Source organism: Phascolarctos cinereus, unplaced genomic scaffold (genome assembly GCF_003287225.1).
Source record: "Phascolarctos cinereus isolate Bilbo 61053 unplaced genomic scaffold, phaCin_HiC Scaffold_4;HRSCAF=312, whole genome shotgun sequence".
NCBI classification, from domain to species: domain Eukaryota; kingdom Metazoa; phylum Chordata; class Mammalia; order Diprotodontia; family Phascolarctidae; genus Phascolarctos; species Phascolarctos cinereus.
This window is the reverse complement of record NW_027555847.1, coordinates 471571029-471586567: the sequence shown is the minus strand read 5'-3', so window position 1 is coordinate 471586567 and position 15539 is coordinate 471571029. Positions and strand designations below refer to the sequence as shown.

The window sequence follows — 15539 nt, the reverse complement described above, 5'->3', positions numbered from 1 at the left end:
AGGCTTTTCCATATCTCCACCCTCCCTCACAGTTACTTTATATATATTTTGTACTTTCTTATATATTTACATGCTGTTTCTCCAAATAGAATGTACACTACTTGAGGACAGGGATTTTCTTTCATCTCAGATCTCCTGTGGCTGTCAAAGTTCCTGGCTCATATTAGGGGCAAAGGAAATGCTTATTATTGAATGGATAAATCTCCCTGCCTGAAAACTTCCTAGTCAAGAGGTAAAAATGAAGCTCTTCTACTGAAGTAGTTTAATGGGGTTTAGAGTCAGCCATTTCAAGGAATTCAAACATTTGAGTCCCCTGTTCTCGTCCCATCTACAAGGAATTCACTTTTATAGCAGCCCGGTTACATAGCCCTCATAGCGTTATTATGTTAAGACTCTAGTGTATTCTCATAGAATCATTGTCTCTCAGAGGTCTTCTGGTGCAGCCTGTCCTTGAATGGGGAATCCCTTCAACTCTAAACTCTCTTCAACTACTCTGATGAGTAGGAAGTATAGTTGATCCTCAACAATTCGGTGTTTAACTTTCTTGACTTCAACAGTTCTATGATTTTATTAGTAACTTCATTTTCATTTTCCCATTGGCAACCATGCACATTCACCACTATATTCAGTAGAGGAAAAAAAAATGCGAGGCATGATGCATGCAAGTTTGTAGATCACCTGGTATCCTACTAGGCACTTTACCATCTTGTTCACCCTGCTCAAAACTCAAGTTTTGTGTTGCATTTATGCCCCCAAAGCATAATGCAAGTGCTTTGGGCTGTAAGCTCAAGTGTGCAAAGTCAATGATGGTGCTCAGTGAGAAAAAAAGGTGTTAGACAAACTTCATGCTGGAATGTCTACAGTCACTGTTGACTTTGAGTTTGGTGTTAACAGATCAACAATTTGTTATAACTGCAAAAAGAAGGACAGTATTCATGAAAGGGTTTGTGAATTTGCTCCAGAAAGTGCTAAAATAACTTCTCAAGTGTGTGATAAAGAAATTGAAAAAACTGGAAAAGCAATAAGTTTGTGAGTAAATAAGATTGTGGTCACCCCTGCCCTCTCTCCAGCCAGCATTCCACCTTCTCTCCTTCCCCTGCCACCAGGGCATGTGCTTCTTATCAGGTTACAGTTTAGCCACTGAGCTGAAAGGAAGATTAGAGGTGGCAGTTTGCCCCTTTCCCTCTTTTACCTCAGGGTTCTTCTGACATCACCACCCCCCTTCCCATCTACTGTTGCCTCTCTCTTCCAATTTTGTCAGTTATTTCGTGGTTACTGCTAGGAAAAAAAAATCCAATATCAGAATTAATGTTTTGTTATAAAGAAATGTGTGCATAAAAGTGTATTTTCAGCAATATCTGGTGAAAGATTAGTTTTTCGGTGGTTGCAGGAATGTTACACCTGCAAAAGTTGAGGATTGACTATATTTCCTTAGGTTGGGCAAAAACTGACTTTTCCATTACTTCCATCCATTGCTCCTAGCTCTGTCTTCTGGGGACAAATAAAACATGTTTGGTTTTTTTTCACATCACAACCCTTCATATACCTGAAGTCAGCTATCCTGTCTCGCCTCCATCTTCTCTCTTCTTTTTCTCCATCTCCATTTCCTTCAGCCAGTCCTCTCATTACATTACATCAAATCACTTCACCATCTGGTCACTGTCCTTTGCATATTCTCCAACTTGTCAATATCCTACCTAAAATGTGGCACCCAAAACTATACACATCACTCCAGATGTGGTCTGACCAGATTAGAGTGCAGCTGAACTGCAGCTTGCCTCCTGCTATGCATGAGCTTTTCTGAATGTCTTGTTGACTTATGTTAGCCACAGATAGTAGCAACACCTTTCCCCTGCCACCTCCATCTGCCTCCATTTCCTCTCCTCACCCTGTCTTTTTAACTCTTTGTGGTCTTTCTTTTGACTTAGTCATTCCACTAAAATTGCTCTCTACAAAGTCATTAAGGATCTTTTAATTGCTACATCTAATGGTAATTAATCATCTATGACAATTGATCTCAAACCTCATTCTTGTCCTCTCAACAGCCTTTGACACTGTTCCAACACACTCTTCTTCCCCCTCCCCCTACCCCCACACCATCTTCTTAATATTCTCTTCTCTAGGTTTTTAGTGACAATGCTCTCTCCTGATTTTCCTCCTACCAGTCTGATAACTTGTTTTCAGTCTCCTTTGCTAAATCTTCATCTAGATCACTCCCTCCCTAAGGTTCTGTAATGGATCCTTTTCTCTTCTCCCTTCACTTGTTATTATCATCTTTGCCAGGATTGAGATATCTCTAGGCTGATGATTCCCAGATCTACTTATCCAGCCCTAACCTCCGTCTTAATCTCCAGGCTCACATCTCCAACTGCCTGTGAACATTAATAAATGCTAGTTGACTTATTTACATTGCTTTGTCGCTGTACAGCTGATTTAGTAGCTGTAATAAGCTACTGACTGCCCACAGTGTTCTCTTTGGCAGAAACTGATTTGTTCTGCCTTGGAGATAACAGAGGGGGTTAGCTTATCATTCTTTATAACAAGTTCTCAAATGGTTATTAAATATGTACTTTAAATATATCTATGTACTAGGAAATTGTGGTCAAAAGCAGTGGTTCCCAATTATTTTTTTTGCAACAAAGGCTTTCTTTTAGCATTAAGAAATTTCCTAGACCTTGTACATGATGATGATAATTGTATTGTTAAATTGTTGATTAAGAAAATATAGAACAGATATATGAATAAGTAATTTGTATTTTATTAATCACAAATGCAACTATATACATTTGAAAAACAGTGATATGATAAATATATTTATTAAGTTTATAAAAAACTTCTTTATTATATTGAACCATATTGCATATTTTGTCAAAGCTAAATATGGAGCAAATTAACAAAGCTTGCTGTAGATAGCAATTCAAGAGCCATTTGTTATAACTCCGGTCGGAAGAATGCGACTATTAGGCACATACCTGGCCAGAAGAGTTGTTTAGTAGATGGCGTTGTGGACACTGTATTACTAGCATTTTCTAAAAGTTGATTTATTTATTTTTCCAGTACTTTTTGCAACGACTTTATTACTTAAATCTCTGACTCCAGTATTCAAGGTCATCCAAAACCTGGCTCCACCCTCACTATCTGCCTTATCCTATCTCCTACTGTTCTTTCCTTGTTTTCCAAAGGCACTTCTGCCTTGTTTATTCTATCCACCATCCGGTTTAGGCTTAATTCCTATCACTTTACCCCCTTCCTTCCCTCAAGGGCCCTGCCCTAGGGTCACTTCTTCCTCAAAAGGTGCCCTGATCTCTCCTTAAAGAGATCCCTGTTCTCTTTAATCTCTCTGGCTCTTTTTTCTTAGTTGTATGCTTGTCTCCCCCATCCTCCAGCATTAGATTGTAAATTCCTTGTGCTCTGGGCTTGTAATGTTTCTATCTTTTAATTTATTTATTTTTAGTTTTCAACATTCACTTCCATAAGATTTGAGTTTTAAATTTTCTCGCCCTGCCATTCCCCCCCCCCCCCCCCCCGCCAGAGAGCACACAATCTGATACAGGCTTTACATATACATTCATGTTAAGCATATTTTCCCATTAGTCACGATGTGAAGAACAATTAGAACTAATGGGAAGAACCACGAGAGTGTTGTTTCTATCTTTGTATCCTTAGCCCATAGCATAGTGTCTTCCACATAGTAGGCATTTAATATATTCTTATTTAGTTGAATAGCCTGGAGGATGGACAAGAAAGCATGCCAAGTTAGTGCATGATATGGAGCTGAAAAGTAAGTCTGTAACCTGTAAGATAAGATTAAAATTCTAAATCACTGTGGTATACTTCATGTAATAAGGGAAAATGAGTTTGATGTACACTTGTTTTAAAAATGTAGTATAGCAGAAAAGGATCTGGCAGTGATAGTAGACCACAGACTGAATATATCCAATATATACATCATTTAAAAAAATCTTCTCTGTTGATGGCTTCTGTATGCTGGTTAACTAACCTCACAACCTAGATATAACCACCAGATGATGATTTCCTAACTTCAAATAAAATTTGGTATGTAGAATTCCAGTACATGTAGAAAAAGTTCATATTAAAACTATGTTAAACCTCAAAGAGATTCAGGAATACCAGTTAAGTATTCCTCATGTTAAATAGCATTTCATATGTGTCTAATTAAATAGCATGGTGGGTGTGTGTGTGTTTATTTACCTATATATACACATTCATATATAGTATACCTTTAAGGTTTACAAAGTGCTTCCTTATAATAATTATCCCATTTTTAGAGATAAGGAAATTGATACTTAGAGGATTTTGTGATTTGTCTGAAGTCATGCAACTAGGAAGTAAAAGTAAGAACCTTGACTTAAACCTCCAGGTCTTCTGGCTTGGTGCCTAATGGTCTTTTTATTTCACAAATCAATGTATAGGACAATATATTTGTGTAACTTTTTCAAAAAAGTTTTATATGCATGTGTGTATTCAGTAATATCTGACCCTGGTAACCCCATTTGGGGTTTTCTTGGCAAAAATACTGGAATGGTTTACCATTTCCTTCTCCAGCTCATTTGATAGATGAGAAAACTGAGGCAAACAGGGTGAAATGACTTGCCTGGGGTCACACAACTAGTACATGTATGAGGTCACATTTGAACTCAGGTCCGCCTGACTCCAGGCCTAGCACTCTATGCACTGTGCTATAGGCCATATGACCAGTTGTAACCCATTTCCCACTTATGTTTTTGGTCAGTATTCTCCATAGTCAGTATGAAGGTCAGTCCTTCATTGCAAGAAAATAATAGCTGGTATTTATCCAGAGTTTTATAAAATGTTTTACAGTCACTATCTCATTGATTATAATAACTCTGTTAGGTTCTGTAAGTATTTTTGTCTTCATTTTACAGATAAGGAAACTGAGGCTCAGAGAGGTAACTTGCTCAAGGTCATATGTCTTAAGTGGTGGAACCAAAATTAAAATCTGACCATAGCTCTTTTCCTACTGTATTATAACTTAATAAATGTGGACTATGATATAACATCTAATAACCATCTCTTAACATTGCCTACTATTATAACTTTCAGGACTCGAGATGAATAACTTAGGAAATACTGATTTGTTTGGTGACGATGTTTTAGAGAATACTGTCATTATACCAGTTAAAGTAACTCAAGAACCTGAATTTATTTTTTTTAATTGAAATGATAAATCTTAAGTCTTACTAGCAGATATAATAATTCACTTTTTTTTATTAATTTATTTTGATTTATCAACAATCACTTCCATATGCTTTTGAGTTTAAAATTTTTCTCCCCCTTCCTTCCTATCACCCTCCCCAAGACGGCGCACAATCTGATATAGGCTATACATATACATTCCTATTAAGTATATTTTCACATTAGTGATGTTGTAAGTAAGAATTAGAACCAATAGGAGGAACCACCAGAAAGAGGAAACAAAACTCAACAGAGGAGAAAAAAAATTAGCAAATAGCATGCTTTGATCTTCATTCAAATTCCATAGTTCTTTCTTTGGATGTGGATAGCATTTTCCATCATGAAGCCTTTGGAGATGTCTTAGATCCTTGTATTGCTGGGAAGGGTTAAGTTTATCAATATTAGTCATTGCACAACGTGGCTGCTATTGTGTACAACATTCTCTTAGTTCTGCTCACTTCACTCAGCATCAGATCATACAAGTCTTTCCAAGTTTTTCTAAAGTCAGCTTGTTCATCATTTCTTATAGCACAATAGTATTCCATTACATTCATATACCACAATTTGCTCAGCCATTCACCAATTGATGGGCATCCTCTCAATTTCCAATTCTTTGCCACCACAAAAAGAGCTGCTATGAATATTTTTGTAAATGTGGGTCCTTTTCCCATTTGTATGATCTCTTTGGGATATAGCCCTAGAAGTGCTATTGCTGGATCAAAGGGTATGCACATTTTAAAATAGTTAGTTTACCACTTAATTCCAGTTTGAAAAATATTTGGGAAATTTAAAAAGCAGGAACGCTTTTTTAAATTTTCTAGTCTGAATAAACAAAAAGAAGAGCATGAAGACTAATCCGCTTAATGCACTATTTTAGGCTTCTATTTAATCCAAAAGTTCTAGCTTTTGTTTAATTGCATTTTCAAAATTATCACTAAATTAGGGTTTTTTTTTTTAAATAAAGGCTTGTTTTGTCAAAATAACTATATATCACTATTGGTGAATAAAAATACCCAGAATATTTAATTTATTTATTTAAATACCTTTTTTTCTTGGTATGGCGGATTGTGGAAACTCCTGGACTAGGGGTCAGAAAACTTGAATTCAATATGGGCTCTGATAGTGAGCTGTGACTGTAATATGCTAACTGTGAATGAGAAAATATTTTGTACCCAGGGTAATTTATTATTAATTAAAATATCACAAAGCATCTCTCAGACATCAAAGGGTTAGTTGTTTGTATTCAGAAAAGTTTGCTTTCTAAGGACCTCTCATACTGGGTCTGGAATCAGAAAGACCTGAGTTAAATCCAGCCTCAGATACTTCCTGGATGTGTGACCCTGGACAAGTCATTTAACCTCTGTTTTCCTCAGTTTTTTCATCTTTAAAATGGGGATAATAATGGTACCTACTTCCCAGGGTTGTGAGGATCAAATGAAATAATAATTGTAAAATGCTTAGCACAGTTCCTGGAACATAATAAGTGCTATATAAGTGTTAGCTATTATGACTATTATTATTATTATTGTTAGTGATGTGAAGTAAATGTTTGATTTAAAGTGTAGAGGCCTGGATTCAAACCATTCATCTAATAGTAGTTACAGGATAATGGTAAAATTAGTGAAATTTCAGTTTTGTTGTCTATAAAATGAAAATAATAAGACACCACCTTAATGACAGGGTTTAATGAGAAAACACTTTGTAGACCCTAAAATGCCATAGATTTATGAGTTGTTAGAGTGGGGCAGAAAAGGGGAGAAAAATATCCCATTTGGAAACACAGGTACTTCTCTTGCAAGAGACCATTTCTTTTGTCTATCCATCTCTTATTTAAATTATTAAACCTTAAAAGCACACTAAGATTTTTAGAAACTGCATGTTAATTTTAGAATGCTCTTCAGAATAAGAGTTAGTATTTTCTAGAAAGTTTTAGTGCATGATTAAGGAATTGAGTGCCTTTAACTGGTTCTCAGTAAAATATATACAGTGTATATATACACACACTTACACATATACTTAAATATACAAGGAGTTAACATATCGTATTTGTACGTATTATAATAGCTTGAGTTGATTTCTGCTAGTTACCTTTCAGTGGGCTTCCATTTGTAGTTAGTTATGCTATCAGCTTGTGAAGGCAATTCTGTTTGATTGTTTTTCTTTCCATACTTTAACTTTTAAAAACCTGGCCACATGCTACACACACACACATGCTTGCACATGTGTTTGTATGTATGTGTATATATGTGTGTGTGTGTATATATATATTATGTTTGTATATATGTGTGTATATATGTGTTTGTATATACACACAATGCAAATATTGAAAAAATTAGTAATAGGAGGAAGAAGTTATGAAAGTTTGTGTTCAGCATGTACCATGCATAGAGCTGGTATTTAAGAAATGTTTGTTGATTGACAAGTTAGTTCCTGGGACTAGGGAGGAAAAGTCCAATTAGGTGGTGTTTTTATATTTATGATATTTTTGTAATGTACAGAAATCTACCTCATAAAAAGTTTTATTTCATCCAAACTTTTCATTCTGGCTAGATTTTATTGAATCTAGCTTGAATCAAAAGCCATGATATATTTATTTTATCGACATGTTTAGAGACCAGACTGGGGCTTTATAATTCTAAGTTGAAATTCCTTAGCAGTTTAGAAAGTTTTGTTTGCTTACTGTCTAAATAATCTGTCAAGAACAAAAGTATCTGTTGGAGAAAGAAAATACTTCATTCTTTCATACATTTGTGGTACCTCAAAAGAAGTACCAAATATGATTTGGATGGGAGAGGAGGACTTCAAGGTTAGAAATTTTTATATAAAATATTTATTACAATGTAAATAAAAGAGCTTTGGATAATTGTAGGTAGCATTTTTTTTCTTGGCTAATTACCAGGAAAAAATATCAAAAAGAAAATGCTTTGAGGTAAATTTTTTAAAATAAAAAATCATTGAATAACCTAGAAACATGAGCTTTGCTTTGTATTGATTTTGGACAATGATGATATTAATATGTGTTGATAGGCTAAATTTGCCGCACGTAGACTCCAGTTTTTAAAATGTCATTTTCTTAATCCTAGAACATATTTTAGTTGTTTGTGTTTGTGTTCAGCTAGTAAACATTTTTTCATTTCTTTAACAATTTAGCTTCCAAAATTTCAGTAGGTATCTGGCCCATTGGCTTGTTTCTGCCACTTCTGGCTTGACAGTCTGTTGTTGAAAGTCAGTTATTACAGACAGCAAACACTTGTTTGTTGGGAAAAATGTCTTTTTCCTTCAAATGTGTTATACTTAAAACTTTGATCCCTTCTGTGCATTTATATTTTTGCATAGGCTTAGCTAGGAATAAGTTGGTATATTCTTGTTTATAAATATGAGCATAGAGCTTACACTGTTCCTACAGCTTGCATCAGGTCTTGAAAGCAAGTTCATTGTTTTTAGTAATAAAAACCTTTTACAGTATTCACGTAATGCTGTCCAATCTCTGCAGGTGCTGAAGAGAAAATTTTGGAAGAGTTTAAAGAAACACACAATGCAGACTCTCCAGATTTTCAGCTCCAGGCAATGATCCAGGCTGCTGGCAAGCTAGTGCTGATTGACAAGCTGCTGCCAAAACTGAAGGCTGGTGGCCACAGGGTGCTTATCTTTTCCCAGATGGTGCGCTGCTTGGACATACTGGAAGACTACCTCATTCAAAGACGGTAAGGGCAACAGTATGAGAATAATAAAAATGAAATAAAAATCAACTTACAGATATATTAACTTTTTGACAATATAAGTGACACTTAACTAAATGGAGTGAAAATTGAAGCACTAAAGTTTGTTTTATATCGGTCCTCTAACTGCTCTCAGGTTGAGGGGAGATGGTGGGAAACTCTCACATAGCTATAGAATTATATGACGTTCCTCTTTAATTGTATTTTGGGCTACCCTTTCCATTCTTTTTTTCTTTTTTGGGTGGGGGAAGGTAAGAGGTATTTTTCACCAAGAATGCAAATTGCATTTGAGTTGATTTAAATAATTATTTTGGTATTGTGTATGAGAGTTGTTTCTATGACCCAAATATTATACTGGAAGGGGAAAATTGTTTTCAGGAGGGGAGTAGAGGGAAGAAATGTCTGTTACTTTTTTAAACAAAGAGAAAAGATAATCCCTCTTTGCTGTGAAATTAATACTGGTTTCATTATCTGTAAAATGAAAGAGTTTGACTAAATGATCTTTAAGATTCCTTATAGATCAAATATATATGAATTTAGCCCAAATATATTATGAATTTACATATTCTTATTCTGCTAGTAAATAAACATGTCCATACTGAATAGTGTGAATATCTAATTTGCTTTGGGTTGAGGAGAATGAGGATTTTAGAGAAATACAAAATGACTTGCCAGAACTTTTTGTAATATTAATCTATTTCAGGTACCCATATGAAAGAATTGATGGCCGAGTAAGAGGCAACCTTCGTCAGGCAGCTATTGACAGGTTTTCTAGGCCTGACTCTGATAGGTTCGTTTTCCTCCTGTGTACAAGAGCAGGAGGTTTGGGCATTAATCTGACTGCTGCTGATACCTGCATCATCTTTGATTCAGACTGGAATCCCCAAAATGATCTTCAGGTAAACCCAGGAAGCAGTTCTTGCTTACTTATTAAAAAACAGCATTTAACTATTATGATCCTTAGTAGAAAGGATTGATTAACAAGCATTCATTGAGGACTTACTGTATGTCAGGCACTGTACTAGGCTTTGGTGATGTAAGTATAGTAAATAAGACAATTCCTATGTGTAAGAAGTTTACATTTTAACAGAGAAGATTTCGAGAGAGAGTGTGTGTGTGTGTGTGTGTGTGTGTGTGTGTGTGTGCGTGTATAACATACATGTATATTCCGAATAAACATAAAGAAAATAAGTAATATGTAAAGCAGATAAGTACAAGATCAATTACTTAAAATTTTGTTATTTAATTCTTGTGATGCCTTATGCTTTATGCAAAAAAGCCAGCTTATATTACTTTAAGTATTAAACATTATAAATACTGTCTTACTATGTTATTAATATTCTAAACCAATATAAACTCATTGAATCAATTATATTTATTTAACTTGCAATTGAATATTATTCTTCTCTGCCAGCCTCCACTAATTTCTTTTTCTTCCAGGCCCAGGCTAGATGTCACCGAATAGGACAAAGCAAATCTGTAAAAATCTACAGGTTAATCACAAGAAACTCTTATGAAAGAGAAATGTTTGACAAAGCAAGCTTGAAGCTTGGCCTGGATAAAGCTGTTTTACAATCCATGAGTGGAAGAGAAAATGCTACAAATGGGGTAAAAAAAGAAACAAAAGGAAATTTCTCCAAACTCTGTACTGATTCCTTGTTTATTGTTAAGCTTATACTTATTATTGGGGAAATAAAATTTTATTCTCAGAATGTGTTAAGCATTTATTTATATCATGCTTTATGTATTATGATTTACCTTGTCTTTTTGTGAAATAAAGTATTAATGCATTCTATTCCTTGGTTTTAGGTGCAGCAGCTTTCCAAGAAAGAAATAGAAGATCTTCTACGCAAAGGTGCTTATGGTGCACTTATGGATGAAGAGGATGAAGGGTCTAAATTCTGTGAAGAAGATATTGATCAGATCCTTCTGAGGCGGACACACACCATTACTATTGAGTCTGAAGGGAAGGGTTCTACATTTGCTAAGGTGTGATTTAATATATTACAACGAGATCTGATTATGTTAGGCAGCAGCAGAGTAAAGGAAAAAAACCCCTGCTTTTCCTTGATAACTTGCTGTTGTAATGTTAAATCAAGCCCTTGCTCAATACTTGTTATCTATTTGTTGAATGAATGCTTAAATTCAGGAAATGGGGAGGGAGGTTGGGGAAGCAGCTTTTAAATAGAGGTATGATATTGATGCGTATATCTTCAACCTTCAGGCTAGTTTTGTTGCATCTGGAAATAGGACAGACATATCCTTGGATGATCCAAATTTTTGGCAGAAGTGGGCTAAGAAAGCTGAGTTAGATATTGATGCTTTAAATGGACGGGTAAGTAAAAGTCCCATTCAAATACTTACCTTATCTGTAGATTTGTTTTTCACAAGTTTCAAGTTTCTTTCTGTTTTTGTTTCAGAACAACCTGGTTATTGACACTCCAAGAGTGAGGAAGCAAACTAGACTTTATAGCGCTGTGAAAGAAGATGAACTGATGGAATTTTCAGATTTGGAAAGTGATTCAGAAGAAAAGCCTAGCACAAAGCCCCGGAGACCTCAGGACAAGTCACAGGGTTATGCAAGGAGTGAATGTTTTAGAGTTGAAAAGAATCTTCTAGTTTATGGGTAAGCAAACTGACTTCACATATAAAATGTTTTAAGTTTTTCTCTATTATAGTTTTTAGTTACTGGCTAAGTCACTGAATTTTGACCCATGCACAATATATTTCAGTGATCAAGGTCATAAAACATGAAAGGCAGCATTGAGTCACGAGAGCTAAACTTAAAAGTTGGAATGATACAGACTTTCTTCCTCTTGCACTTGTGGCCGTAGGTACATATTTTAACTGCTCGGCCTTTATACAGTGGGAATGATCCCCATAGTATCTGTCTCCCTGAATGAGGTTCAATAAGATAACATGCATAAAGTGCTCGGCATCTGTAAAGTACTAGATAACTCTTAGGTTGTCATTATTATATAAAATATATAAAATGGAAGTAGGTGTCCTGCCTACTTCCAAGGATTGTCTTGAATATGATCTGTGGTGCTAATTAATAGTAATGGAATCTTTAATAATGAGGGGAAAGTCTGCTTGTCCTATGAGAGCCACAGAGTGTTAAAAACCTTAGCAATGGGAAGAAGCCATTTCTAATCAAATATATTGGTCAGTATCGGGAGGAAGTATATAGCAAGAGTACCACTGATCCTTGGTAGCTAATTAAGCACATTCTTTCTAAATATAATTTGGTTCCTAGATCTTTTAGTACTTTGTATTTCTATATAACTGCAAAGGAGCACAAAATCCTTTATAGAACCTTAGTTAATAATAATTATTATTATAATAATTCCTATGTTAATTATATAACTTAATAGTTATATTGTGTCATTAATATGTTAAATATTATAATTGTGTTGGTTATTATAGTAATAATACATATATTCATTGTTAAAGATATGTTAAAGACAATAAAAACAAGTTTCCTTGAACTCTCTTTCAAGTCACCTAGAATACCAGTATTGAGATAATGTGATGGAGGGTAGGATCAATTCTTTAGAAGATCACTTGCATATTAGGGGAAATCATTGTTTTTTTTAAAAGCTTTTACATATGACTTCTCTTTCTATTTTGTAGCTGATGGCCCCCACAGATTCACTGATAGGGTTTATAAGACATCCTATGTAACAGGTGTATTATCTTTTCCTCTTTAACAGCAACTGTAGCCAGGAACTTGGTTGTGTTCATTGAATATAATGGGAAAACTGAGATGTTTGTATTAGAAGACCTTGGCTTTTTTTAGATTTTGCATTTGTTTCATTGTTTTTGTCCCGCCACCAAGTAACAATTAGTTACTCTTCATTCTCTCCTCATTACTGTATTCTGTCCTCTTAGGATCCCAGTCACCTAAACTCTCAGATCACTGGGGAAGATGTATGTGTAACATTTCCCTTTTTAGCTTATACTGTTCAAAGATTTTCTTTTTACTTGCTAACAATATAGAAGGTATGCTTCATCTCTGTTATATAGATTTGCAATGAGATTCCTAGCAATGAATTAATTTGTTAAAAATCCATTACAATTGAACATGAGAGATGTAAATATGTAAAATGATATTATTTTGATATGATCTTGAGTTAGGCTTTTCATGTCCCTGGATCTCAGTTTCCCGAAATAAGTAGTTGGGCCTATTATGACTTGCCTTCCAGCTCTGAGATCTGTGATCCTAGGAATATAAGATCATAGGATGATGATTTTAGAGGTCCCTTTTAGCTTTCAAATTCTGTCGTACTAAAGTTCCAGTGAGTCCTTTATGTTGCTATTTTCACCTTTTCTCTATTCTTCAGCAGCAGTCTTGACTTGTCCCAAAGCAGCTGTATTAAACATTTTTATTTTCTGATTACCTATAATTATCCACCATGCAGGTCTATGCAAACCAAAGCTGCTTCCTATTCATATGGAGGGCTGCCTCAGACATGCTATCTTGCTTCCCTCTAGTCAAGTTCCTAAGTGCTAAGTCGCAGGGATACAAAAAGAGGCAAAAGATAGTTATTCCTGTTCCCAAGGGACTTACAGTCTAATGGAGGAGACAATATGCAAACAAATATATACAAAACAAACTATATACTGGACAAACAGGGAATAATTAAGGGAAAGAAAGCATTAGAATTAAAAAGAGTTGGGAAAAGATGGGAATTTAGTTGGGACTTCAGGAAAGTCAGTCTGTGGAATTGAGGAGGGAAGCTTACCAGGCATGAGGACAGCCAGAGAAAATTCCCAGAGAGGAGAGGTGGAGTATATTGTTCATGGAATGGCCAAGAGGCTAATGTTACCAGATCAAAGGATGTGGCAGGGAGTAAGGTGTAAGAAGCCTGGAAAGATAGTAGGGGACTACATTACAACAGGCTTTGAATGCCAAACAAAGCATTTTTGCAATTGATCCTGGAGGCAATAAGTAGCCACTGGATTTTATTTTATTTTATTTTTAGTAGGGGCATGATTTGGTTGGATCTGCACTCCAGGAAAATCACTTTGGTGGCTGAATGAAGGGTGGAATTGGGAGAGAATTGAAGCAGCTGGACCTACCAGCAGGCTATTGCAATAGTTTAGGTGTGAAGTGATGAGGGTCTGTACTTGAGTGGTGGCAGTGTCAGAGAGAATGGGACATATTTTGAGAAATGTTGCAAAGGTGAAATCAACAGGCCTTGGCAACAGCTTGGATATGGGAGTTGGAGGGGGTATGTGGTGAGAGATGGTGAAGTCTCTAGTGAGTCTGAGAGACTGAGAAGATGGTATTGTCCTCTTCAGTAATAAGGAAGGTAAGAGGTAAGGAGGGATAATGAGTACTGTTTTGGACATACTGAGTTTAAAATGTCTATCTACTGAGCGTCCGGTTTGAGATATCTGAAAGGTGGAAGATGCAATCTTGGAGGTCAGCCGAGGGGCTGGGGCAGAATAGGTATATCATAGAATCCTCAGCATAGAGATGGTAATTAAATCCATGAGAACTGTTGAGATCTACTTGTGAAGTAGAATAGAGGGAGAAGAGAATAGGGCCAAGGACAGAACCTTGAAGGATACCTGTGGTTAGAGGGCATGATCTGAATGAGGATCTAGCAAAGGGGACTGAGAAGAATGGTCAGATAAGGAGGATAAGAACCAGGAGAGAGTGGTATCCCCAAAAACCTAGAGAGAAAATAGTATCAGGGAGAAGAGGGAGATTAACAGTGTCAGAAGCTGCAGGGAGGTCAAGGAGAATGAGGAGGGGGAGATATCAATATAGTTGAAGGCAGAGAGAACAAGCCAGTAAACAGAGAGAGATTAAAAATAAGTGGTAGAATAGGGATGACAGAGGGGACAAGAGGGAATGGAGAGCAATGGAAGATTTGAGGAGGTATGAAAAAATTAGGAAGAGCCACCATGGAGAGTGGGATAGTAAGTTGGTAAGGGAGGTATAGTCGGATTGCCTAGCAGCAGTGAGGGACCATTTGAGGTTATTTGACATAAGTTTTTAGTGGACCCACTTAGAACATTTACATGATTTTCTCTACCTTCGTTCTGTATCATGTATATAGGAATAAAAGTGCTAAATGGTGAGAATGATCCAAGGCTGAGGCTTGACAGGGCATAATCAGCGATATAATAAGGAAATTAGGGATTAAAGAGACTAGGACATTATAGAGCTGAATTGGTCCCCTAAGGGTCAAGATGGCTTTAAGAGGAGAGGATGGAGGGAGATGGCCTGGAAGAGAATTGATGGGTCAGATCACAGTGTGGATGACGAGTAGGATTTTGTTAAGGAAAAATAGGAGAAGTGAAAAGCCAGTATAGTTATGATTAGATTTCAGATTTCTTTAACATGGAGGTGCTATGTTTGTGGGTGACAGCAAGATAAGGGTATGTCCATCTTTGTATGTGGCTGAGATAGGGTAGAAGAGTAGCTCGTGAGAAGTGAGTAGGTTGAAGAACTTGGTTAGGAATTTTGGAGGAGTGTCTCTGTCGCTGTGTGTGTGTGTGTGTGTGTGTGTGTGTGTGTGTGTGTGTGTGTGTGTGTGTGTGTATCTCCATCTCCTAATATGAGGCAAGAGTTGGGGAAGAGAGAAAAAT

The 15539-nt window shown here is 36.1% G+C and overlaps 1 protein-coding gene across 4 annotated transcripts in view; it reads left to right on the top strand.

Annotated features, from left to right (window-relative positions):
• The window catches only part of CHD7 (chromodomain helicase DNA binding protein 7), a 245671-nt gene that overhangs the window by 210334 nt on the left and 19798 nt on the right, over positions 1–15539 (top strand). For all 4 annotated transcript variants that reach the window (XM_021005910.2, XM_021005912.2, XM_021005911.2 and 1 more), the window contains exons 16-21: positions 8711–8921; positions 9640–9835; positions 10377–10544; positions 10746–10925; positions 11161–11271; positions 11357–11562. In XM_021005910.2, the coding sequence (XP_020861569.1) occupies positions 8711–8921; positions 9640–9835; positions 10377–10544; positions 10746–10925; positions 11161–11271; positions 11357–11562 (1072 nt within the window). The remainder of the gene's footprint in view (positions 1–8710; positions 8922–9639; positions 9836–10376; positions 10545–10745; positions 10926–11160; positions 11272–11356; positions 11563–15539) is intronic.